Genomic DNA, 26,962 nt, shown 5'->3' on the forward strand with positions numbered 1-26,962 from the left:
CATTTATAGCAGACTGGAAGAAGGCCGGGGGGGGGGGGGGGCGTGACTTGACTGCCATTTTTTGACAGGTAAGTCACGCCCTCATGGAACATCAGCTGATAAAGGAGAGATACAAGACACCATCATCTGACACTCTGAAGAAGGCGAAAGACACGCTGAAACATGTCAGGTAAAACAAACAACCTAAAACAATATTGTCTGCCAGGATGGCCGAGTGGTCTAAGGCGCCGCGTTCAGGACCCAGTCTCCCCAGGAGGCCTGGGTTCGAATCTCGAATTTCCCCATTGTGGGACTAATAAAGGCATTATTATTATTATTATTAAATGAATCTGTCAAAATATAAACAGTGTCATCACTAGTTTCAGCATCAGTTTATTGATGACCGAAGCCCAAAGATGACCAGACGTTGTGACTTTTTGCTTTAAGAAAGGTTTACAGAGCCTTTACAGTCACCTTTTTTCCCAGCGCCTCACTCAGATCCGTCCACACAGTGTCATTTGGAGTGGCTATGTTCTATTACGGGTCCCAAGTTGTAGGGAGACTGTAGTAGTGACTTATGCACCCTGGACGGTCTGAAAATATATTCATAACAGGAAGACAATGAATACACGAGTGCTGCTGTTAACGTCCAGTTTGCGTTTGAGGCGACACCGGAAGTCCACCACGCAAACCACTAGATGGGAGCACCTCGCTACTGTAGTTCCACCTCCAGAGTTCCCTATGTTGTAAAAAGCATGAAAGCGCTATATTTTCATATTAATTAGTATAAAGGGAGATATGATACAGTACAAAATAAAACCTAGAAATTTGCTAATTAATAACTTAAAATGATGTGGTCACATTTAAGGTGTATCACACTATGTTGCCATTTTGTACTATGGTCTATTTGGATGAGCAGAGAACTGCAAATATTGAGTCCCTGTCGGCTGCTGGTTGTTTAGGCATCTCGTATAAAGACACAAATATAATCGGGATTCATTGCTTGAAATTTTTGTTTTTCCTGGGAGTCATATTATACTCTACTATACAGTACTTGTGATGCATGGCTTTAAAATCAAATATCAATGCAACTGGTCTAGACCATAACAATGCATATATATGAATCACCAATACATATTTAGTTTTTTTTTTTATTCAGTTTTCAGTGTCAGTGCATTGTCTAAAATACAAGTGTCCAATGTGAATAATTAGCTAACTAGCAAGCAAGAGTGAAACATGTTCGATCGTTTTGCACTGTTGTTATGAGACGATAGGTGATGTATTTTATTCTATAGTTAAATGAATCAGTTTGTATAAGTTTTACTTACAATGAAATAAACCTTGAAACTTGAAGTTAGCAGCTTGGGTTTGGAAAACTGACCAAAATGAGTAGACAAAACCAGTCGCGTGAATGAGCTGTTGTATTTTGTGCACGTGCCCCAGTAGAGTGGATGGGAATAACAATGCTGAAAACCAGCTTTTTCTGCAATTTTAAATAATGCATGAATGTCCTCATTTGTGACACAAACTTCCATCTCTCTCTGCAGCGATGCAGCATTTCAGCAACCTTACATGTGCAAGGTCGACAGTTGTGCCCGTTTGGAGGAGCGGCTGGAAGAATGCTAAATGAATTGAAAAAAAAAGTTCTTACGACACAAAACAGCACAAACGAAATAGACTATTTCAACCAAAAAGCGGACGTTTATTTCAGGGGATCAACAGAAACATTTAAGAAAACCCACTCATGAAACAGGCGTCGACAAAAACGACGGTGCCCTTCCATATTTTAATACTATATTTTGTTGCAAAATGTTTTGAGGCAATCACTGGACACTTTTTGGTAACTTTAGCAGGTATAATGGGCCACTCTTCATCAGCAAACAGCTCGAGTTGTCTCAGCTTTGAAGGGTGCTTTCTCCAGACCGCAGAGAAAGCAGAGAGCTTGATTATTTCTTTGCGGACCGATACAAATGAAGTTTGAAAGGCCCTGAAGTTTAATAAATCAGACACCGGTAGCATATTTAAAGTTTTTTTTTTTTTTTTTTTTTTTTACCCAAAAACGCTTTGCGCTGGCTTAGGGGTACTTGGGAAAAAATTCACAGGGGGTACGTCACTGAAAAAAGGTTGAGGACCATTGTGTTAGGAATACTGTTTGTTGATGTCCTCAGTTGATATGTAATGTTGCAGTTGTACCACTGTGAGGCGCTGGAATGCATTTGGGGCTCGGGCATTTCCTTTTCCCTGATTGTTACATTATTTAGCACAATCAAATTGTATGCATATCAACTAAATTGTTTTGACTTGGAAGTCACTGCAGACATCCCATCACATTTATATCCTTATTGTAGACATCTATATTAAAGCGAGCAATACAATATGAAGTTCTCGTGTATAATAGATTTTTAGATTCCATAATACATTTTATTTAGCCATTACTTTGACAATTTTGGGGGGTTAATTGGGGGCAGCGCAAATTCACGTGAACGTTGATGTGTGTTTGAGGGAAAAACGACAAGCACAGTTAAGCTTATTGTCATCCGTCACCTGCAGTGCGTTATGTGTCCTCGAGAGGGCTCTGTTTGAGGTATTTTGCCAGTACTTGCTGCTTGCCTAGCCTTCCTCTAGGTGTCACAGTAATCAAGCTGTTGAAGTCGGCAAACAAAGACATCTGCATTCAACTTCATGACCTCAAAGAAATTCGCACTCTAACCAGCGTGAACGAAATGGCGGTGGCTGTATCCCCTCCAGTCAATGTGTGGGTGTCCATTTTGAATTTAAGTAGCAGCCGTCAAATGTAATAAAAGGTTTTAACAAAACATTTAGGCCCTATAACCAAATGTACTGCAGAGAACAAAATCATTTGCAGTCACACAATACAAATGAACAAAAGCAATAGGAAAGAAAAACAGTTGAAAGGCAGTATGTCAAGTTAAATTGCATTTTATTTGTGTGATGTCTATTTTTCCAAAGACGACACAATGACAAATGTCAAGTAACACGTTCTTGTACAGAATACATAATATAATAATACAAAAGAGCCACAATACAAAAACAATTTAAATAGGTAGAATGTAGATCACGGGTAAAAGTCTCGATTCAATATTTTGGACTCAACATGCAATCAATATATAAAAATAGACCTTTGGTTAAACGTATTTACATTTTTTTTAATATAAATATAAGTTATACATGTATTTTTAAAATACAAAGATAAATACAGTGGACTGGTGTACATTGTGTACCATCCAACAATTACAAATATTTTTGGGATATTTAGCATTCAAATAACAGTTACTACATTAGGAATGCAACTTTAACGACATTTACAGGTCTCTTGTCATTATTCAATTTTCAGCTTTTTTATTTGTCAACCACTCACCTCCCATCTTTAGTCTGAAGGTAAAAGATAGGACAAAACAAGGTGGTAACTAGATATAAATAATAATAATAATAATGAAAAATAAACAGGAGTCTAGCTCTGCCGGACGTCCTGGAGAAGTTTATTGATCTCAGCCACCAACTCACTGGCATCCACCAGCTCGTGGCGGCTGTCACTGCGTTTTCCTTGTAGATGGCTCAGTACAGAGTCAAAATCATCCTCTTCGTAGTTTTCTGGGATTTCCTCCATAGCAGGAAGCCATTTGGATGATGGGCCAGGAAGGGGCACCGGTGTTGGCACTGGCGCCTGACAAGGTTGTATAACAGTGGGGCTGACTCGTGCTGTGAGCACGGAGCTGCTGTGTGATTTGGGGTTGTGGCTGCTATTCTGCAGGCTGCTTTTCAGCGCTTGTGAGTTATTGTGAATGCCGCTCTGACAGCTGAACTTGGTGCCTGGTTTCAGGGTGTGGTAGCTTCCGCCCTGATGGTGACCAGATGGAACGACACCACTTCCTGGATTCTGGAAGTGAGTATTGGCAGCCCAGGCTGCCACACCCTGCCGGTGGATGGAGGGGTTGGACTTGCCTGGAAGGTGACCCCTCCTTCGATCTAAAGATCCAGTCATTGGTACACTGCTACCACTATAGGTAGTCTCCTTCTGTTTCTCGTTGACTTGGATGTAAGAATCCAAACTTTGGGGGAGCAGGCGCTGGAAAACGCTGCTCATCTCCGAGAGCAACGACGAAGTTCCACATAGGTCTTCATCTGTGGCCTCATCAGCACGATCTTCTTCAACTCCCTCTTCCCCAGTGCTTTCTCTGCCTGGTTCTTTTCCGAAGGTCGAGAAGCTTTGGTTCCGGCCAGATCCATTTTCAATGCATGGCTGAGGAGTATTGTCCTGGGACTGGTCAGTTGGCTGGCAGGCTTCCTCCCCGGGAATATAGAGATTGCTTCTGTAGTCCGAGGAAGATGACGCTGGGGATGCAAGTGGGGGCATCCAGCACTGATCTGAATGACCCAGTACACGACATTCTTCAGTGCAGAGCCTCGTAGCTGGAAAAAAAAGAGGGAAATTCTTGTAAGAAATCAAGAGACATACCGATGTATTTGATGTACTGTATGTAAGCAATGTGTATATAATAAGTATGTTATGACTTTAAAGTATTGTTTACATGAGTATTAGTGACTCTTGAACTGAACTGTCATGGCATTAAAAAAAACTATTGAAATATATCTTAAGGCATATCGCTAAATGCATGTACAATATTATTTATTCATATACATTTCACACTCGTGATGATAAGTAGGTGTATATTTTCCAGTTTTGATTACAGCGACAAAATTAAATACATTGAAAACAAAATGGCAGTTAATATCAGTTACACCGTTACAAAAATAAAAATGTTTTACAGACTGGTAATTCGGTTAGTCAGCATTCTCATAGTTTACTTTTCGCTTGTCAGGTATTTTGCTGTCTATAGCTGTGTAAATCTCACATAATTATACATATCCTATTATGAGAAAATTCAACTAGGCTGTCAATGGCTATTAGCCATTCAAAATAACTTCCTTGACACCATTTCCCTTTCATGTAGGTCTTTTCAATAATACATATACGGGAAAATCTCCGAAGAATAAATTAGACAAATCAAACATGCAATGTTAAAGCCTTCATTAAAGGAGTATGCTCTTCTCACATCTGCCATTGGGGGACTTCATTATCCTCTCATTAACATGAAAGACACATTTATTATACATCTTAGAGAAGAAATGCACATATGGTTGCATTGGGACGGGCAACTGCTGCATACAATGTGCCCAGCTGATAAAAGGCTCAAATTAATGTTTAAACTAAATGATTCAAGCGTCAATGTCAAATTAAAAAAATAAATTATAATGCATACCTGCTCATCCTACTTGATGCTAACATTAATTAATAACCGTTTGCTGGGGCTTCTGCATTGCTTTATTTGGAGCTTTACTTCCATGAAGAACACTTTTGCAGTCTGCCACTCTTTTATTCCAGCATGTGAGACACTCTAGCTATTACACTGATGAATATTGTTTAAAAATGTAATTTTCTTTAATTGCCATAATTTCCTATTTAATTTAGGAATGTGATATAAAGCACATAATTGAAATACTGCGGAAAAATTGAAAGACTCCATAATATACTGGATTATCTGACTGAAAAACAAGAACATTTACACGAGCGTAGTTCATCCATTTTTCTGACTCACTAATGACTTCAGTACAGTACATAATGAATTGACTGAACACAGCTCCAAATCATCCATGCAGTGGTCAGGCTAGAGGAAGCCAGAGAGATTACACAGTGGGAGATAGGTTAGCTTTAATTATGCAATGTACGATATAATTATGAGAGTATTTCACCACTGGCGGCATGGCAACTATTCATCACATGGCAATTAAATACCTACTTTTTCATCAAAGGACCATGCGGCTTGCATGGCGCAAAGTAAAGATTTGAAGGTGGTTAAGAGGAGAACGAATAATAAGCAGCGCCTCGCAATGAAACTATGAAAAAGGGAAGGAGGGAAGAGGTGTTAGTCATGAGAGCGTCTGACTCAACTTTAATTGGGATGTAACTCAAATATGGTGTCAACTGATGGCTGTGTGGGAAGCCGGCTGGAAATAAATGGGACGATGGGAAGAGGGGATGCCATGATAGAAAAAAAAGATTGCTTGCAATTTGTGAGTGGTGACAAATACTGGCTGGTGATCGGGGAATGTTACAGCGTGTGACTGAATGTGTCCTGTTTCAGGAGTCATAGGCAGCTGACCTGAACAACAGACAGGAATGTGTCTAACTAGTTCGTATCAGTTAGGTATGTACACCACTAAAAGGTTGCAAGAACACTGTATGAATTATGTTGGTAGTCTAGCATTTGACAATGCAAGCACCTAATTTGTCGACTGAACTACACTAAACTGTATTTCTTCATGGGAAAGCGGCTTTATACTGGATGAGTCGCTTGTTCACTAAGCCTACAATGAAACTCAGTAATAAAACATGATTATATGAACTTTGCAATTTCCTTCATTGCATTACAGAAATGAAGCATTACAACTGGTGTCGCGACCGATAAAACGGCACTTGAAGTAGAGCAGGGCAATTAATTGAAATATAATCGTGATTTCGACTTTGGCATAACATAATAAAAGAAAGACAATTAATGTGACAAACGGAGTGGTGTGTTTGCAAGTTATATTAAAGCGAATTATATTAATTGAGTTCAATCGTAACTTCTTCCGCTCGCATTTTAAGCATGTACTCCATGTATGCCTGACACCAAACTGCGCCAAAGAGACCATTGCTCGAAAAGCAGGAACAGTCAGTGTTTATGTTTTATTCATTGTTTTTATTGCGATTAATTCAGTATATTCTCATATTACTTTGTTCCAAATTGATTTTCTTTCAAGTTAGATTGGGTATATTCATATTTGGCAGACGCCACACGTAAAGATGAAAAATTGGGCATTGAACAGTTTTGGTTACATTGTATATGGGGAGGCTCATAGAGCTCCCGAAATGTTCTCATCTATATGTTCTCATTCATATATTCTTTTACCATCAGTCAAGAAAGAAGTCCAGCGAGGGAGAGCTTTTGCATGATCACGCGTGACTTCGCAAGGGAATACTTTTTTTGTTTAAGTGAGCATTAAATGTACTTCTGGGTCAGTTTGGATACTGTATCCTCAAATGTGGGGCTTTCACAAAAAGTATAGCATGTTGAAGAATCAAGTGTTCAATGTGTAACAGTTAAAAGGTTCATTAAATCCGGCTAAATTGGGTAAACAATGCCATCTGCTGTTGTTCGGATTATGGGAATGTATGCCCACGGCAATGGCGGATTCATAGAGAAAGAGAAAGAATGCTGTTGGCTCAGGTAGATGACAATCTCATTCATCCCCATTTTCCATATTGCTGTCAACACAGATGAATAAACTGCTGTCAACACAAAGCTGACAAAGTCCTGCAATTTTATTTATGAAGACGTCACACAAAGGCTGCAAATGTGCAGGGATGAATAAGCATGAGGGTATGATGGTAGCTTTGAGTAAGTAGGTGAGTTTTAGTAGTTGACTAAATACAAAGTGTGGAAATCACTGAATAGCTGTTATTAAATATGATTTTAATAGCAATCAAAATAATCGTGACTATTACCTTTCCCATAATCACTGAGCCCTAACTTGAAAGCAAGCATGTGAGGGGAGCACTAGTGGTGTCATGGGGTGTACCTGCGTGGATTCTGTGATGGACATCAGGTGCATAAAGCTCAGCAAGTCCCTCACCAAGGAGTCTATCCAGGGGCGAGTCCCTGCCAGGTTCGTAGTCGCTGTCGCCTGCATCACTGTCCCCACGACCACTGTCTTTGAGGCTGAATTTATCCATCTCATTCAGGGCATACCTGAGTGAGAGAAAAAAAAACATTTGTTGCAACTGTCATTAAACAATAGCTAATTAATTGTCTATGCTACTAATGATGAGAGGAATGCCTTGAGAGGTTTTGTTGGTACTGGTAATATAGGCATCGAGTTTAAAACCAAACCAAATGCTTCGTCTGTGTTCCATTCTTTGTGTAAGAGCTATCCTAACTGGCCTTGGGAAAAGGGCAAACTGCACCCTCAACTCATCGGGCATTCAGAGGGCACATACAAAGACAAACAACTTCTCACTCAAGTTCACACCACCGTTGGTGACATATCATAAAGGAAAATGGTGGGATTAGGATTTTAGTTCAAATACGAATGAACAATTTTTATTTTTGAGAAATTGGTTTATTTCTTTTAAACCAAAGCAAAATAAATTAACAACGTTACTTCCATCATAAAAGTACCCCAAACGTCCATGCTAAGTAGGTATTACCTGTAGCTCCGGGTGTATTTGTTGCCTCTGAAACTTGGCCGTGGCTGGTACTGGCCCTGATGGAGCATGGATAGAAGCTGTGAGACTTGCTACAATCCCCAGAGAATAAACAAGGACAGACAAAACAGAAAAAAATGAAAAAAAAGGGAAAAATGAAGAGTGACAAATGAATGGAGTCAAACAAGCAAGACCACAAGACAATGTTAAATGAAGGTGTGGGACAAAGGGGAGGGGTCATGGCTTACTGAATGAAGGTAATAGAATGTGGGGCGCAAAAAATGCATTTTTAACATGCACTAAAGATGTCAAATGAGATAAAAAATTTGATTTGAGGATTAAATATTCCACAGTCTATTTTGATATATGAATGACAAACGGAGGCCATATTAGCATTACTCCACCCCCCCCCAAAAAAAATAAAGAAATAAATAAAATCCACAGCAAAAAACACTCTCGCCTTACCTCAACTGGAGGTGTGGTGTGGGCCAACTCCAGGGCGAAATTCTCTGGCACGTGATTGGAGGAAATGGTGACAAGACTATTAAGTGACTGGCGGCTGTGATGGCTCTGCCTGCTCCCTAGCGTGCCGTTTTCAGGTGTTGGGGAAGCTGATGGGGAGCGTGGCTGGGACTGGACAGGAACAATTCCATTTACAGTTGGCACCAAAGTAATGTCGGCCTTGTGTATGTGTCTTGTTGGCTTCTTTGGATGTTTTTGATAGCTGTTTTCTGCCACACGACAATTGTAGTTGTGTTTTGGGTCTTTCTTTTCCTGGGTGCAACGAGTTGTGGCAAACATCACCATTACAATAAGCAGGAGGGCGCAAACTGCCCCAAGAGATATGATGATGATGAGAGAGAGATCATAAGAGGTGTGACTGGATCCAGTGGGATTGAGAGTGGGGAGAATGTCCATATTCTCTTGCAGAATAAGCTTGAGGAGGGCCCCAGTGGTGAGTCGATTGGTACCTCTGTCCTGTACTTCTAACCTGATCTCCATCACATCCCTTGCCGCATGTTCTAAACTTGCATTGGTCCTGAGCTCACATTGCCGAGCGTCCATCACAAACAGACCATCTTCATTTCCACTAACAATGGAGCAACTCAACTCTCCATTAGCACCAGCATCACGGTCTGTGACTTTAAGCGTGGTGATTAACTGACCAGGAGATGCATACTTCCACACTGGAATTTCAGCTGTGTGATTCTGGAGGGAGGGGTAGTGGATGATCGGTGGGTTGTCATTTTCATCCAAAACCGTAAGCAGGACAGTGGCATTGGCTGCCAGGGAAGGATTGCCTCCATCATGTGCCCGGATCGTGAAAGCAACATGGCTCAACTCTTCATGGTCAAATGTCCTCAAGGCATAAATGGCACCATTTGAGGGATCAATGGTTACATATGTAGAGATGGAGCTCCCCTGCACCACAGCATCAATTATGGCATATGTAACCTGGCCATTGGTGCCCAGATCTGGATCAGAGGCCACCACTGTCATTAGGTATGCTCCTGGAGAGTTGTTCTCCGATTTGAACACCTCGTAGCGGTTCTTCTCAAAACGAGGAGGATTGTCATTTTCATCCAATACCTGAACAGTGAAGTGTTTGATGGTGGAGAGGCTTGGGGAGCCTCGGTCCTCCGCTATGACTGTCAGGCTATACTCAGACCTCTTCTCTCTGTCTAGTGAAATATTGGTGAGGATCATGTAGTTCTTTTCATATGTTTTCTGGAGTCTAAAGTGACCATGGCCGTGAAGCCTGCACACCACTTCACCATTAAGCCCCGTGTCACTGTCGTCAATGCGCACCAAAGCAATGAAGGTATCGACAGGTGCCCCCTCTGAGATGTAGGCCACCTCCTCTTTTCCTGGCGTCATCAGGTTAATGTTTATCTCTGGTTTGTTGTCATTTACATCCATCACTTTCACAACAATTTTGCAAAGCCCTGGAATGGAGTTTGGGCCCAAATCCTGAGCCTGAACGTCAAGCTCATAGGACGAAGTGGATTCATAGTCCACCTTTTTAATCAGTGTAATGTGCCCATTTTCTGGATTTATCTTAAACGTTTCCAAGATTTTTGGTGAGACGTGACTGCTGAAAGAGTACACAATTTTTCCATTAGTACCTTCATCTGGATCGGTAGCATTTAAATCGATGAGAAGAGTCCCAAGTGGAGAATTTTCCATCAAATTGATGACATATGCCTGCTCGTCAAACGCTGGGCTGTTGTCGTTTGAATCAGCAATGCTAATTTTCAGCAGTGTGGAACCAGATTTGGGGGGTACACCATTATCTGAAGCAGTGAGCTGCAACTGGTAGCTCGACCGCTCCTCCCTGTCCAATTCGCGCATCACCACCAGCTCCGCGTACTTGGCCCCATCTGTCCTGGTCCTGATGTCTATCTTAAAAAAGTTGTTGGGACTGAGTGAATATGTGTGCAGCGAGTTCTCTCCAACGTCTGCGTCCACTGCGCCGTCCAGCGGGATCCGCGTCCCCACCGACGCGCTTTCGGAGATCTCAATGGGGACGATGGCGCGGGAGAAGTGCGGGGAATTGTCATTTATGTCCAACACTTCCACCGCCACATGGAATAACTGCAGATACTCCGTCGGCAGCGTAACCACGTCGAATTCAATGGAACAGTTCACATTTTTCTCACAAAGCTTCTCACGGTCGATTTTAGAGCCAATGCTGATCTCTCCGTCCTCCTCCCGCACAGACAAGAACGGCGTGCTGCCCCGCTGCATGGCACGAAACCGAAAGGACGCAGAGCTTGGTAGTTGGGATAAAACTTCAGCAACATCGTCCTTTAAGCGCGCGATTACCGTCCCCACGCGTTGTTCTTCATAAACTTGGTATTTTAAAGTCTTGCAGCTGATTGGGTTCAAAAACGCGACCAAAATAAATAGTTGGAGTTGTGCAGAAAGGAGCATATTGCATTTGGTACCCATCTTACTGCGGCAGAGAATTCCACGAAGGCGGGGGAACAACGAAGAAAAGAAATCCCCTTCTTCGTTTACATTTGTAGCATGTTTAAAATCCTCGTCTGTCCTTCGCCATCCATTAAAAGTCCACTGTATTTTTCAAATCCTTTTTTTTTTTTAAATATAAGAAGCTCGACAGTGTGTAGACAGCTCTTGCATATGTCCTCATGCACTCTGCGCCAGTGGGAGTGAATTGGACAAAAAGAGAAGCGGAGAAAAGGAACCAGAGGGATTGGGCGCGTGTCCGTGAGCGCGTGCCCGAGCAACCCTCACTCCTTGCTCAGTTTGCAATACCCAGCCCGAAACCCAACTGCCCCCCTTCCCACAAAAAAGAAAAAAGAAAAACGTAGGCTGTACAAAGACATCCTCCTCCTCCTCACATACACACGCACACCCCAGCATTAAAAGTGTGCCACAACAATGGACTAGAGAAAGAATTATTCCGGGCTCAGCCACGTCTCAGACAGACACACACTGGCCTGCACACTTTTACATTGTTGGTCTGGTTATTCACGACGTGTGCCAACCGAGCTACCCCCTTTCTTTGAGGGTAGCCTGCTCCAAATAAAGCCTGCTCTATTATGTGCCCTTTAAATAACATGAAGGGCACATGGATGTCACTCAGTGTTTGTTAGAACAAGGAATTAAACCATTCTGCAGTAAAACCACAGCTGTTTTTTAAACATTCATTTTCAGATTACAGTGGTGGAATTTATACAGCATCTTCTTACCTTTGTTTACCATACCTTACTGTGATGTAAATTCTACCATCAGTGGCACCGTCATCTGAGTTTGCATTCTTATAATATATACGGCTGTGGTTTAACCTTAAAGCATAATGGTTTAATTTGTTTTTCTAACAAACATTGAGTGACATCTGAGAGATGGACATGTTCTTTATAAATCTGATGCATTATTGTTATTATCATGGTATATCATGCAGAGGTTGCTGTGATGGGTTAAAACAGAAGAATTTTGAGAATACTAGAGCAATTACTAATATACTAAAAATATTGCTTCCCATGGGGTAACATTGCAAGTTTTTTTCCACTGATGTGTACATTTCTGTGCTGATTATCATAAACTGCTTTCACACTGGCTTCCCAGTAAAGTGGCACACGAATAAAGCCTGAGCCCTTAAGACAGAACTCACTAGAGCGGCCATGTGTGCGAGTTCAGACATTGCTGCACAGCGCATTGAGACAATTAGTTGCATGGCGACATCACCGTGACAGCAATAATTGCTTTCAACGCAAGCGAGTCTCGGTGTTGAGGTTCTGCCTTTGTTACTCCTCTCACATGTAAAATGTTGACTTCAAATCATCATTCTGCGGCTTTACACTGTACAGAGGACAGTGAGCCGGGAAACCTTTTAAAATGATGTAAGGGTCTATAAGTTTATGAGGGCCATGCCAGTTGAGCAGATACACTAACAAACTTGATGAGCCTATATTAAAAACATGCAGCATTTAACAACCACAATCAGAGAGCAGGTTTATAAAACATAAACAGGCTACATGTCAATATATATAAAAATGAAACAAACATTTAAAATGTTGATTGTTAACGCATCTGCTTCTCCGTGATTGCTTCGACCAAATTGTGATGCCATGAAATATATTGTGAGGGTCAGGGTATTGTTGCAAAGTTACCCACACGGCTGACCCCCCACGTGTGCTCTTTTCACAATCCCCCTCTTTGCCGCTGAGTAATATATTATGGAGGCGTACGTCCTCCAACCAAATTAGCATCCTGCAAACTGAGTTGCGCTCAGACAGCAAGTGACCACATAGCTTTATGAGCATGCCATCTGGTCCGAGCTTGAGACAGCCCAAAACTCTCAATTACCATCCATTCACCAATCATGAAGCCCCGAGAGACAGCCTAGAGAGACAAAAGATCACATCATGTCTGATAAAATCTGCTATAATCTGGAGTTGCGGTGGAATTTTATAGCCACGATATCCTTCTGTCAAATTTTATACACCACATATCCTGTTCAGGGTTGTGTGTCCATTACTTTATAGAAAGCAATTAAAGGCCATCAATATATTAAGTCACATGTGATTTGTGTTTTATGTTGTATATTAGTCTGATTACAATTAGGGAAGAGGAAATTGTCTGTTCTACATGCTCTGTTTCAAAGTATCCCACCAACGTAACAGAAGCACAGCGGAAGTGGAATTTCCAAAATGGACATGACTCATCTTATAAGAAGTTGAGAAAACATTTTTGGGTGGTGGAGCAGATTAAATAAAGCTTTTGAAAACACATTTACAGTGTATGCTATTTTGAATTCCCATCTAAAATAAGTTTGACGCACTGCCAAAAGCATATTTGAAGCCATGGTGTCTGTCAGCCAGCGGCTGGTGGATATTCATAAGAACGATATTTATTTACAGAGTAAACTAGTCGCTTGAGCAGAAGAAAGTAAGCAACACTTCTTGTCACTTTGCCATATAAATCATATGGGAACTTGGTTGCTCCTCCTCTGTTCTGTTTCTGAAAAAAAAAATCAGAATATGAAGACATGCAATTGTTTTACTGGCTGTCCGCGGGCCACGCCTGGGTTCCGACCCACCAGTTGAGAACCACTGCTGTAGATGACACTTTAACATGAAACAGTCAGCTTCTGTTGGTCTGTGTGATTCCCATCTGTTAATTGCTCTCCGTATTCTTCTTGGTCGAGTGAATTATTTGGGGTAGGTATCACTTAGTGCACGTGTCTCTGTGATGGATTTGATTTGCATTTTAAATGTCTCTGTTTGCCTTGTGGCAGAGGGCTCTGTGCACTACCATCTGCCTCTGAGCAAACACATGGACTGTGGCCTTGGTAACTGGAACATGGATGCTGAAATGGTTAACAAAAGCTGAATGCTTTCACATTTCGCAATTGTTGATGGAATGTGATTTTTGGAAGAAAAAAAATACCATTTTGGAACTATTTTTCTGAAAATTGGAATTCTGTTGATCAAATGATCAAGTCATGATTTGTTTCTGCCTTAAACGGAACAATAAAATAGAACATTCCATTTAAAAGCCATACTTTGAGTTTTAGATTCTGCCAGTAATACGCAAAATGGTCTGCAAGTATGGCATTTGACACATTTTCTTACTTATCCCTGAGATTAATTCAAGCATGAAAGTCAAAATGTTTGCATGTAATAATGCAGTGTTTATAACAAATGTCCTGTTGAACATGTTGAGCAGACTTGCTTTCTTGTGCTGCCTGAGAAGGCAAATTGTGGAGCCGACTAGGTGGGTGATGGGATGTGATGCCCTGAGGGACCATGAAATTACAAAGAGGAGCTCCAGGGGATAGTGGGGTTGCTGCATGAAGGGCTCAGCAACTTTGTCATTGAAATGAAGCAAGAGATCCTAATGACAAAGGACGCATAGCAGGTGGAGAGGCGGCTCAGGGACCCCACAGACACCCCCACACCACCTTTGGAGAATCTGTGCGGACTCGGGTGACAAGAATGGAGTCATGGAACTCATACTGGAATTTGCAAGCAGTGTACGACTGTAGACAATGAAAAGAGTATATAGTGTGAGAAAGTTATTTTTATTTCTCTGATGGATGCTGGAAGTTCCTCAGATATTTTTCACATCCTTCTTGCATGGGTTGATCATGCGCACTTTGGAACTGGCCGTTTGGATTGTAAAGGCACGCGAGGCTCTGCCACACTCTAATTACCATTCTGCTATCTCGTGTGAGAAGGGAGGGAGTGTAAGCGGCTCAATGAAGCATGGTCTGCGAGATACGTTCCGAGTGCAGGTCCAACTTATGTCGAAACACAACTTCAGAATCAAGGATGAGCAATTAAAAGTCCTCATTACAGACCACTTCTGTATACTGACAGTACACTTTAGATTTGTCAATCAGTACATCCACATACACACACACACTTACACCCAAAAACAACTCTATAAATTGATTGAAATCTAACTGTTGAAATGCACATAAACACAGATGTCCCGCATTTTAAAAATTGGATAACACCATTATTGTTTTATTGTTTTATTGTGTGTGTGTGTGTGTGTGTGTGTATATATATATATATATATATATATATATATATATATATATATATTATTATATACCGACAAGGACACATAAATCAAACAACCCGAAACAATTCATTGATTCATAAGTATAAATAAATAAATAAAAGTCAGCAGGGGGCTCAAATTATAAACAACAACAACAAAAATCACAGCAAAGCCGGAAAAAAAACAATAAAATTCAAGTAGCAATTTTTAATCTCAGCAAAACTGGTGAGTACTAGTATCAAAAGTGGGAACTCAAGATCACAGCAAAAATCAACTTAGAAATACAATGCAATTATACAATACAATTTGATTCATGTAGCGCAAGTCAAGAAAGAAAAGAACATGAAAAAAGGTCATGCTTAAAGCATGGGCTGGTGCAAGAAGTAGCAGCATACAAACTGATCTGACAAATGACAAGTGGTCGACGCAGGCAATTTATGGGATGGGCCACAGAAGGAGATGACGACCATCAAGAGGAGACACCATGACAGGATGGAAAACCTCTGAAACAAAAGGAAAGAAATACAAAAGATTTCAAGCAAAAAATTAAAAAAATGGAAGATAGAACTAAAAACATCGAAATAAAAAAAAAAACGAGACATGACCTACACTTGCGAAATAATTGGACATCAGAACCAGTTTTATGTATATGCATCAGCCTCCGTGGCTCATGACAACATTTAGTTCATCAAGAGAAGAGCAGATGCCAGGTTGGGGTCATATTTGGACAGACAAATTATTGATACGGCAACTTGAATATTTTTAACTATGTGGAGTTGAATAGTGGTACAACGTATGAATCTTCAGTTTTCAACTGCCACATAATGATAAAGCAAATCTGTGTGTCAAACAGTATTACAGTAGTTTCACAAAAAAAGGATTCTTTTATTTACTGTTGAATTATATATATATATATATATATATATATATATATATATATATATATATATATATATGCTGATATACTATTAGCCTTAAACTGCCTCTCAAAAAGAGTAAATACTGCATGAGTGTGAAGGTCATTAACAAGAAGTATGTAAAACTTCAATGTAATGAAAGTTTATGTATATATTTTACACTGCAGTCCTATCATTTATTACATGAGGACCTGTGAATATACATTCAGAATTTGTATGCATTGCAATGATGGCATTTTCTGATTTGAGATTTCCTTAATTTTTAAATTCATTGCTGCACTGATTGGACATAATTTGTCAATTAATTCACTTGTTTTATACGGTAACTGGATTATCATCAACAAGAAAGCTTTCAATACACTACGATGACTGACAGTTAGGGATGGATAAATGAAGCTTCAAATCTGCTTTAGGAACCAGTTGTAATATTTTTGGACTCCAGCACTTGGCACTCTCTGTTGAACATGGGGCTGAAAGCACACTGACTTTCCATTTTTTTTAAACCCTTTATTTAAACTAACAGTGCCATCTACAGGACTCATAAATACAACAAATGGTTCATGAAGCAAATTTGAAGCTTCATTTTCCCATCACTACCGACAATCACTGAGTAGAAGTTATGAAAAGTGAAAATCAAGCAATCCATTAATGTGGACATCAAGGCAAGTGCAGTCCACAACAGAGTACTACCTGTATTTACTGCATTTGTAAAATGGAAATAGAAGGTTTTTTTCCACCAATATATGCAATGAATAAATAAACAAAAGAAGAACACCATTCCGTAGCTCCTTTTATGTCTGACTGCAATCTTCAGCGGCATGTGTGACATGATGACATCTGAGAGGTGACTGGTGGTGCATCGTTAAAAAGAAAAGCCAACAACAAAGTGGCAGCTCTATTGTGACACAAACCACAAATTGGAATCTCCATGGGTAATTGTCAAAACTGGGGCAAACTATTTTTTTGGACTCATCTTGGGTTTGTACCGACACTGGATTTGCAGGTTTTCCAGGGCAAAGAAAGTGTATAGTACAAGTCTTGAACACTAACATTTCATCAACACCCAAAGGCAGGCAGGAAGACTTTTAAACGTTAGTGTGCATTACTTGGACAAATGTATTATGAAGCCAACATATGATGGTTTGTGAAACTGCAAACGGAAGAAAATGTGGTGTGGGTGACTCCTCCGCAGTTATAAGAGCATTCCGTTTTCTGGGAAGGCGTTCAACAACTTTACAACGCGGTTTGGAATGTGTGTATTATTTTTGTCTGTGTTTTTTTTTGCCCCTTCACAAAGAATATTTGCGAAATCAAACAGTATTGAACATAACTGATCAAATACAGACTTAATATGTCACAAAATATATAGCTGAATTTGAACGGATACGCCTCAAAATCAAAGCCCACATACATTTGAAAGTTTGACATCAATGTTAAGATGTCATGCATGAGCTCTATAATGAAAAAAAATTGAAATTCACCCATAAAAAACTGTTTGGGACAAATAAAATCTCTCTGCAAACATCGTTGTCACCTTTTACAAACCCTGACAAACATTTGCTGCGTTTGCAAGCATTCACCGCCCAGTGACATTCCAGTTTAAGTTTGCATCCTTTTATTGTGCTATAAACAGACTTGCAAAGGATCAGCTCATCAGGAAGCTCGGTAGAAGGCTAATAACGATCATTTGAATCAGGTGTGTTGCAGCAGGAAAACTTACTCAACAGGCAGGACGGCGGCTCTCGAGGACCGTAATTGCCTACCCCTGACACAAGTGGTGTGCCAGCGTGCATGAGCACTGCAAATTGAATAATGCTCTCCCGTTGAAGTCTGTCACCACACTTTTGCGCATTAGATTAATGCAGTTCAGTCAGCGTTCATTCTTGTCTGCAATCAGGCGATGCGGCCTCAATTCCAAGCCATGAAAGCCGCCAGAACGATTGCTCCAGATGGCCAACTTCAAAATAAAAGCTAACTGAGGCATTGATATCCATGCACAGCTCATTAATACTGGAGCACGTACCCCTGTAAAAGGGGTCAGGTCACACTCCTTCCACTGCTCATCCAGAACTGTATGTCTGACCAAAAAAAATGTTGAATGTCAATTATGGGAAACTGCCTATGGTTTATAACTAATTTCATTTGATTTATATTTCCGTGCGTGGGGGTGCGTGTGTCTGTGTGTGTATATGAATGTGTGTCATGATTTTTTTATAAAAGAAAGAGAATGATAAAGGTTGATCATTTTGTTGTTGTTTTTCCCTTTGTCTGGTTTGATGTGCAGAAAATGTGATTTCCAAACGGGCTCACGATCAATATTCATTGTGCTTCCCACTTTGATCTTTTTACATTCTCACGTCTCACTCATTCACAATGCTTACCCCCACTTTCATTCTGCATAAAGTCTAAAAATCCAGACAATGAGGTTAGTCGCAGAGGAATAAACAACTTGATCTCCTTGTGTTTCCTCAATCTATGAGGTAAAGCTACTTTGCAACCGAAAAAAAAATATTAATCACCAAACTTTACCAACCTTCACTAACAATTAGGAAATTAGTCCTGGCTGAATTATCAACAAAGGTAATGTGTTAAGAGTGCTTTACCTTCTACCAAGTACTGAGAGAGAGAGAGAAGAGAGAGAGAGAGAGAGAGAGAATGTTCAATTAGTGTCAGCATACTGTACAAGTCTAAAAGTGTGTCTGAGGATGAGTGATGCCACGCATGACCTGTGAGAAAATGTGACTAAGGGTTTAACTTGTCTCACGTTGCCCCAGCATGGGAAATCAAACAGAAATGCAAGTACTGCACATTCCACTCTGCCAATGTTTACTGGCGGAAATAGACAAAGATAAAATTAAATACTCAGTGATGGTGCAATTAATACAGACGAAAACTATTAATGTTCTAATTTATGGTAATTTTTTTGTGGTATGGAATTACAAATATGTAGGTATGTTCGTATAATGTGTTTCTTTTGGTCTACAAGTGGGAATTCTTGTCATGGTGAACGGTTGCTTAACATATGATACAAATAGAACATCTTAGTGGTAAATAGATTTTTGATTTGTTTGTTTTATTGTCCCCTCCATGATCCATCACCTAATTGTGGTTAGAGCGTCCCAATGATCCTCGGAACTAAGTTGTCTGGGGCTTTATACCCCCGGCAAGGCCACCCATAACAAACGGGTCCTAGGTGAGGGAGCAGACCAAGCGTGGCTCATAAGAACCCTATGGTGATGACAAATATTTGGACCTCGTTTTCCCTTGTCCGGATGCGGGTTACTGGGGTCTCTCTCGGGAGCCAAGCCTGGACGTGGGGCTGGAAGGTGAGCGTCTGGAAGGCCGTGCTTGCACCCAAGGGGCCCAGCCGGACTCAGCAAAAAGGACAACATGGATCCCCCTTCCCATGGGTTCAGAACCTGTAGAAGGGGCCAAAAGGGACCTTGCCAGTCCTATCCCCAGCTACAGAAGCTGGCTCTGGAGACATGAAATGTCAGGGAAAGAGCCTGAGCTGATGTGCGAGGCAGAGAAGTTCCGATTAGATATAGTCGGACTCGCCACCACATACAACTTGGGTTCTGGTACCAGTCCTCTCGTGAGGGGTTGGACACTTTTCCACTCTGGGGTTGTGCATGGTGGGCAGGTGAGGGCATATTTGTTGCCCCCCGGCTTAGCGTCTGTACACTGGGGTTCACATTGGTAGACGAGAGGGTAGTTTACCTCTGCCTTCGGGTTGGGGAAGAGGTCCTTACTGTTTTGTTTTGCTTATGCACCGAACACAGGTTCAGAGTACCCACTCTTTTTGGAGTCCTTGGAAGGAGTGCTGGAGACTGCTCCTTCTGGAGATGCTATAGTTTTGCTCGGTGGCTTTGTAAATCAGGTGTGATTGGGAGGAGCCGCCCTCCAGATCAGAACCTGAGTTGTGCTCTGTTACTTGACTTCTGCAAGTTTGGAGTGGGACAGACAAATAGGTGCAGAGTCTGCAGTGAAACAGACTCTGTATCGGTCCGTTGGGATAAAGTGGGCGCTGAGCCGAAAGTCGACGATCTCAATTTATCGGCCAATCTACTTTCCAACAACACCCTGCCACACACCCATGGTCACGAGCTGTGGGTCATGACCAAAAGAACAAGATCCTGGCTACAAGCGGGCAAAATGTGTTTCCTCCGCAGGGTGTCCGGGCTCTCCCTTAGATATAAGGTGAGTAGCTCGGTCATCCAGGAGGGACTCAGAGTCGAGCCGCTACTCCTCCGCTTTGAGAGGAGCCAAATGAGGTGGCTCAGGAATCTTGTCAGGATGACACCTGGACACCTCCCTGGTGAGGTGTTCCGGGCACGTAGCACTTGGAGGAGGCCCCGAAAACAACCCAGGACACTATGTCTGTCTCCCAGCTGGCTTGGGAATGCTTCGGGATTCCCCCAGAAGGAGCTGGATGATCTGGCTGGGGAGAGGGAAGTCGGGCTTCCCTGCTTAAAATAATGCACAACCTCGGATAAGCAGAAAATAAATGGATGGATTGTTTGATTTGTTTTGTCACAAAGAGTATTTACTGGTTTTAGGGTGACTTCCATGCCCAAGCTCAGTCCTGCACAAACAATATAATATGATTGAAGACAACTGAAATGTTTATATTTTCTTCATCTCCATGCCACTCCTTTTTGTTAGTTTTTTTTTCCATGCTGGAAGGTTGCTTTAATAAATGATTTACAAAGGAACATTTCTCAAAGTGATTCTGGCCCTTAAGAATTCGGTCAAAGCTCTTAATGTGTCCCTTCTTGTCAACACATAACGTGTGCGTGTGTGCACATGTGTGTTTTGGGCAATGGACGTGCTCTGGCCTACATTTCAATTTCTGCAGTGTTATTTAACACAAAATGTGTACAAAGCTTCACCAGCTGCAGGCTTCTGTACTCCTCATTGCTGCCTTCCTACACACTTCACACGGCACTCTTGGAGTCGCTCCCCAGTGTCTGTGAATGGCTGTCTGGTGATCATGAGCTCAGTAAACGCCACGTGACTCTTTAGCTGGCAGAAAATCACGCTTATTTTTTCAGCTTTACACCCCAGGCTCACTCTGGGTTTATTCCTCCCCGTTACATTTCCCAAATCTATCTGGCACTTCCTGAGTTTTCCCTTTTTGCAAACCAGATGGCAGAATTCACTGCTGATGAGATAAGACTCGAACAATTTTACAATTGTTACTACATGTACAACTCTATCTTGTTCTAGAAAAAAATAATGTTTTGCTCAATTAGCTATATGTTTTTATTATTGCGGTTGAAAAGATTTTTTGAGTTGGGGATCATGTTGAGATTTGTTTGTTAAACACGCAATTTCCTCAGGTTCACACAGTCTGTTTTTCTAGTTGTCGCTTTTTTTTTTTTCTCGATCAAGACTGAAGCCAAAATGTGTGTGAATCATTAATCCTCCCCTGGTTTGGGGCTGTGTGATGAGTAAATCCTTCTCTTGGGCCTCCATGAAAAACACAAGTTCTGTTTTTACTGTACATACCTTTAAAAATGAGGATCATGAAAGACAATCATGCAGTGGTCACCCTTAGAACTGGGTTCAGGATGTTGCATTTAGACTATTTTTAAAAAAAAAAAATATTTAGGCATCATGTTCATGTGTTTGGACACAATTTCTTAACCAATATATTGACTAGTGAAACGTTAAAGCAGGGTGAGATTTAAAGAAAAAAAAAAACAATAGAAGGGGTGCATCTAACCTGCTGCACATGCTGAGCGAGGAATCCATAAGCGTTTCCACACAAATGCCTCCTAAATTCAAAACACGTGGCGCTTGAGCAACTACCCCCACACTAAAAAGGAAAATAAAAAGAGAGAAAGGCCAGCGCCTGTCTCACATCTGCCAAGACTAACAGAAAGAAAGGAATGGGGGATGGTGGGTAGCTGGGTGGGATGGGGGTAAAGTCTAATGAACGTGCACTCCCCCAGAAATATGTCACCCACTGGCCTGCACGTGGTAAACATTGAATTGGAACCCGATGGGAGGCCTTTGTTTGCTGCTTCAGCAACTGATGTGTTGCAAAAACAACTTAGATGCTCTTACCATCCCTCTCTTGTCTCGCTTACTAGTTACGTACGGCGCTTCAACTTGAGAAAAATCAGTGCAGAAGGCCTTCAAGTTTGGAACTTTTTATTTTTCCGCGACCTCATAGGCAACTTCAAACGTTTGTAAATCAAGGTCATTTTTCCCATTGAAAGGAATAAAATGCAATTAATCCATTCCAGCCCCCAAATTATATTTATTATATGTTTATTATGATCAAGAAATATGACACTGAACAAACATAGGTGCTTATTATGCTTTAAGTGAGGAGGGGAAAAAGGCAACACCTCCTCCATTGTAAAAGTGTCTCCTCTCAAAATAACAAAACAATATCTTATTCAGGTGATGTTTTCTAATAGTTTTTTTTTAAACACAAAAAAATTATGCAGGGAAACTTTATCCGTCAATCCGTTATCCTAGCCGCTTCTCCTCACAAGGGTCGCGAGGGTGCTGGAGCCTATCTATCGCAGCTGACTCTGGGCAGTAAGCGGGGTACACCCTGAACTGGTTGCCAGCCAATTGCAGCGCACACATAGACGAACAACCATCCGCGCTCACACTCATACCTAGGGGCAATTTAGAGTGTCCGATCAACCTACCATGCATGTCTTAGAATGTGTGAGGAAACCAGAGTACCCGGAGAAAACCCACACAGGCACAGGGACAACATGCAAACTCCACACAGGAAGGCCGGGCACGGAACTGAACCCTGCACCTCTGAACTTTGAGGCGATCGCCCACCCTCCGCAGGGATACTTGTCTTTCGTTCAATATTTTTTTTGGAAAGAAAATTCCAGAAGTGTAAATTGTCATTTAAAAAAAACAATTGCTCTGTTGGCCACAGTTGTATTAGGGTGGTGCTTTATGATAAATGCCTACTCATCACTTTTTGAGTAGCCTTTACCTGTACAAATAATAAACTTGCTTCAAATTAAAGTTTAATTACAGTGCAAGGAATTCTTATCCACATTTCTTTCGTTCGTATTTTTTATATTTTCACTTATATCCGTTGATGTCACAACATGTCAGTTTCAACAACTCATATTTTGTACAGGGTTGGGGGGGTTGAGTAATTTTACTTTCTTTTCATCAGTCATCTGCGTTTGAATGAAACGCTTGCATTGTCACGCAGCTGTCTCGGCTGTGCGACTATTTATTGATCGGCAAAATAAAAAGAGCAGGGCAGCCCATCCCAGGGGCGGAACGGTCCGGCCCGGCTGGACGCCCAATTTTGGGGCGGGGGTGTGTCAACTTTAAAAAAGGGTTCGATTAACAAAGGCCAGAGGTTTTAGTCCTGCCCGCGACTTGGCCCTCGTGCGTGTGATCCTACTCGCGAAATGGGCTCAGAATGCATCAAAAGCGCCACTACCAAATGGTTGTGTATGAAGAGACGTGAGACGGCAGTGTGCGTTCAAGCGTGGCTGTATTTCCTTATTTTGACATCACATAACACGTGCCTCCCACGCGCTACTGGGGCATACTATTACAGGGGGGGGCAATACAACAACACCAACAGTCTGTACTTACTTGCATTGGGCACGTTCGTGAAGAAGAAGCAAGAAGAAAAAGGAGACGAATAAGACCATAATAAGCCCATAAGAAGGTAAGTAAATTAGCCAGCTAATGATGTTTAAATAAACCTCTGCCGTTAGCATCTCTCCCGCGACGGCGTCATGGATGGACGCTTTTTTTTTTTTTGTGTTGGAGTCTGACAATTTTTATGAATAAGGCCGTAGGGTCGAGGCTGGATGGGTAAGATAGCAGGGGACTGACCGACAGAAAAGGGTCAAGTGCCAAGCTCCGAAAAATAAATTATTATCACAATGAGCTCAGGTACCCATCGGGGTACGCATACCCCACGTTGGTAAACACTACTAAATGCTGTACGTATCATGTCTTGTCGAACGTTATTGCCACGTTAATCAGAAATGTAGGTAGAATCTGATAGAATTGTGAATGGATAAAGAACTTCTGGCAGCACACACGGCATCCAACAGAAATGTTTGAGTCATGCTGAGGTTTAATTAATAATAAAAAACACAACTATCACAATGATTTACACAGAGAGAGATTGACAGTTGAATAGTTTGACGAGCGCAGCACAGAACAGTCCACTCATTCGTGCTGAGACTCGTGATTCGAATTACAAAGCATGTACGGAATTTTGCGTGGAGCTTGAAAAGTTTGTAAGAAGGGGCCTCCATAACTCAAGGTTCCGCTGTACTAAACTGCAACCCAAAAGCGTTGACAAAGAGTCTCTCATAAACTGCAGTTTTGACCAGGTGGGGCAGCTGTGTCTGCTTACACTAAATACCAAGGAACATATTGTATGTGACCCGGCATAGCAAAAGTCGCACAGGTAGATTCCAAGATACAATGTAATAAATGTTTCAGCAGCTCAAACCTTGAACACTTTCATCAATTAAAAGATTCATTTTCATGAAATAAAGATTGCGGAGTGTTCAAAAATCATATTTTTTACGAAAAGGTACTCAAAGAAGTCAGTATTTATCTGATAATACGGCAAACCAATTGCTTATTACCTTGCTGTAGTCGTAGATATCCATGCGCTGGTAACTCACAACGCACGGGTATCAGTTTTAAGATGATGATTCCGTTTTGTTAATTTGGTACTCATTTTATAAAATTCTGTCTTCACACTGATTCACATTCACCTGCTGACTCAATCAACCATGCCGCCCCCAAGTGCATCGTAGTTTGAGACACCAACGATAAAGGAATCCATTTTACACATCATTACCTCTATATTATTTGTCCTGCTCATCTAAAAAACAAATTTTGAACTAATGTAAAATTTCAATGTTAGCATTTCATTTTTGTCCCTTTCATTGTGACTCAGCTAGGCGGAGCCCTAGCGCTCTCTATTAACAAGCTGCCACTGAGTGTAATCGGCATGCAGTTCAAAGGTGGCGTGTCAGATCCGTGGTAACAGTGTAATTAATGAGTTATAATGATAGAATGAGTAAATCAGTTGGAAAGCTGGGATAAATCTCTTTTTGATTATGCCATTTCTGAATGTCTGGTCACTGCGGCTCTTTTTGCTTTGCCGGGTCACATATTTTTATTTTATTTTATTTTTATTTTTTTTTTGTGAATGCTCGAGCATTTTTGACTGCTTTTGACATCTGTGACATTGTCACACTGTTGACTGGATTGCAGCAAAACAACAATCCTTGACAATCCAGTTGGGTTCAGCCGCATTGCTCGGTGTGCGGTCTTACATGGTGACAGCAGTGGTGGCTTTTTTGTATTTTTTTTCATTCTTTCTCTTTCTTTCTTTCTTTGTTGCGATATGAAAAGACAGTGAAGCCCTGGACATGTTATTGTGTAGCTTCAAAAACAAAAGATCAGGTATCAGTACAGCAGATGCCAGACGTGTGTCCGTCGGAGGGGAGGGCGTTGGCACTGCCGTAGCTGAAAAGCACTTAGATAACCCAGTCTGTCATTGCACTCGATAGAATGTATGAAAAAAATGTAAGTGTTTTGAGAAAGAGAAAACATTGGAGCATTTTGCAACACGGCTCTAATTGTGTGGTTGATGAAAAATTGCTGATTGATTCAGATTGATTCAGCTCATATGAATGCGGTTTAAAAATCAATAATGTCAGAGCTACGTTGCATTGTTTATGAACAGAAGTGAGTTTGATTCAGATTCATGGGAAATTTCCTGCATATCAACTGTGCTTTGTGAGAGCTGCTCTTCAAGGTGAAATAGCGCATTTGGGAGCTTATAGAGATTGATTCAACATGTGAAATGATGGGAGAGAACACTGTAGATAACAAGACAAGGGCCGTATTTGGACCTCAGAGGCATCATTACCAAGTGAAGGAGCTCTCAATGGCTTTAAATGTGATCATCAAAGTAGTTTGAGCCCAATTACCCTTCTCTCCCGTGTCCACACAAATATAACACAAGCTTCGGGAGGAACAATCACATTAACTTCTATGAGACAAAGTGACACCGAAATAGGGTAGGCATATTCGGCAATCGCCTAGGGGCCCTAGGAGGGGGCCCCAGGACATCACTGACAGGGCCCCTACTAGCTGCTACTGTCTGGTGTGTTTAGGTCGAGACAAGGCCAATATCGAGCCATATCAACACGTATGGACACATTGAAAACCCCTCTAAAAGGGGACCCGACTGCCCGCAGTACTTCTCGTCGAGGGGGCGTCATACGTCAGGACATGCAAAAAGAAAAAAAAAAAAAAACAAAGACAATGACAAAGTAGTAAGTTAAAAAGTTTTTTTTAAAGTTGTGACGCTACTTTTCCCAGCCACAAAGTGGGCCAGCTTGGTGAACCTGTCGACCGTTGCTGTGTATGCCCAATCCTCCTCGTGATGAAATCCATTGAAATTTGGGACCAGGGACGAGACGTGACAGGACATGGCGAAAGAGAAGACTTACTGCAGGCACACGCTGAACAGGCCCCGATGAAGTCCGTAATGTCCGTAATTGCGGCCACCAAAAAGACTGAGTGATGACGGCAAAGGTTCAATTGACACCCGGTTGGCAGGCAATCTTGTGTAAAGTCATTGGGATGGACAACTTCCCTCCGGGACATTCAGTTGGAACGAGGTTGCCTTCCAGAGCCTCAGTAACCTTTGTCGCGATCTCCCACTGCAACGCTCCCGCAATGTGTTAATCTGCCAGAATGGGTTCGGACTGGT

The 26,962-nt window shown here is 41.5% G+C and overlaps 2 protein-coding genes across 4 annotated transcripts in view; both read right to left on the reverse strand.

Annotated features, from left to right (window-relative positions):
• Positions 1 to 2,928: 2,928 nt before the first annotated feature.
• LOC148337826 (protocadherin-18-like) lies at positions 2,929 to 11,492 on the reverse strand. 3 transcript variants are annotated; one of them, XM_088292364.1, is made up of 4 exons: positions 8,711 to 11,492; positions 8,249 to 8,304; positions 7,621 to 7,790; positions 2,929 to 4,410 (listed from the first exon to the last, which is right to left on the reverse strand). In XM_088292364.1, exons 1-4 carry the CDS (start codon positions 11,195 to 11,197, stop codon positions 3,452 to 3,454), a joined length of 3,672 nt encoding a protein of 1,223 aa, XP_088148490.1. In that variant the 5' UTR covers positions 11,198 to 11,492; the 3' UTR covers positions 2,929 to 3,451. The 3 variants fall into 3 exon arrangements, with proteins under 3 accessions (XP_088148490.1, XP_088148491.1, XP_088148489.1); XM_088292365.1 differs by having other exon boundaries at positions 7,675 to 7,790; positions 8,249 to 8,337; XM_088292363.1 differs by having other exon boundaries at positions 8,249 to 8,337.
• Positions 11,493 to 15,351: 3,859 nt separating this feature from the next.
• The window catches only part of LOC148337827 (uncharacterized), a 28,920-nt gene continuing 17,309 nt past the window's right edge, over positions 15,352 to 26,962 (reverse strand). Inside the window, exon 4 of the mRNA XM_088294829.1 lies at positions 15,352 to 15,786. The gene's annotated coding sequence lies outside the window, so the exon portion shown is untranslated. The remainder of the gene's footprint in view (positions 15,787 to 26,962) is intronic.

This window comes from Idiotropiscis lumnitzeri, chromosome 4 (genome assembly GCF_059441095.1).
Source record: "Idiotropiscis lumnitzeri isolate Australia: NSW breed Sydney's pygmy pipehorse chromosome 4, RoL_Ilum_1.0, whole genome shotgun sequence".
Taxonomy (NCBI): Eukaryota; Metazoa; Chordata; class Actinopteri; order Syngnathiformes; family Syngnathidae; genus Idiotropiscis; species Idiotropiscis lumnitzeri.

Excerpts from the sequence above, each read along its gene's own strand:
- LOC148337826 (XM_088292363.1), bottom strand. The coding sequence starts at position 11,197 with ATGGGTACCAAATGCAATATGCTCCTTTCTGCACAACTCCAACTATTT. Across the intron at positions 8,338-8,710 it reads ACACCACACCTCCAGTTGAG|CAAGTCTCACAGCTTCTATC; the intron begins GTAAGGCGAGAG and ends TGGGGATTGTAG. Across the intron at positions 7,791-8,248 it reads AAATACACCCGGAGCTACAG|GTATGCCCTGAATGAGATGG; the intron begins GTAATACCTACT and ends TCTCTCACTCAG.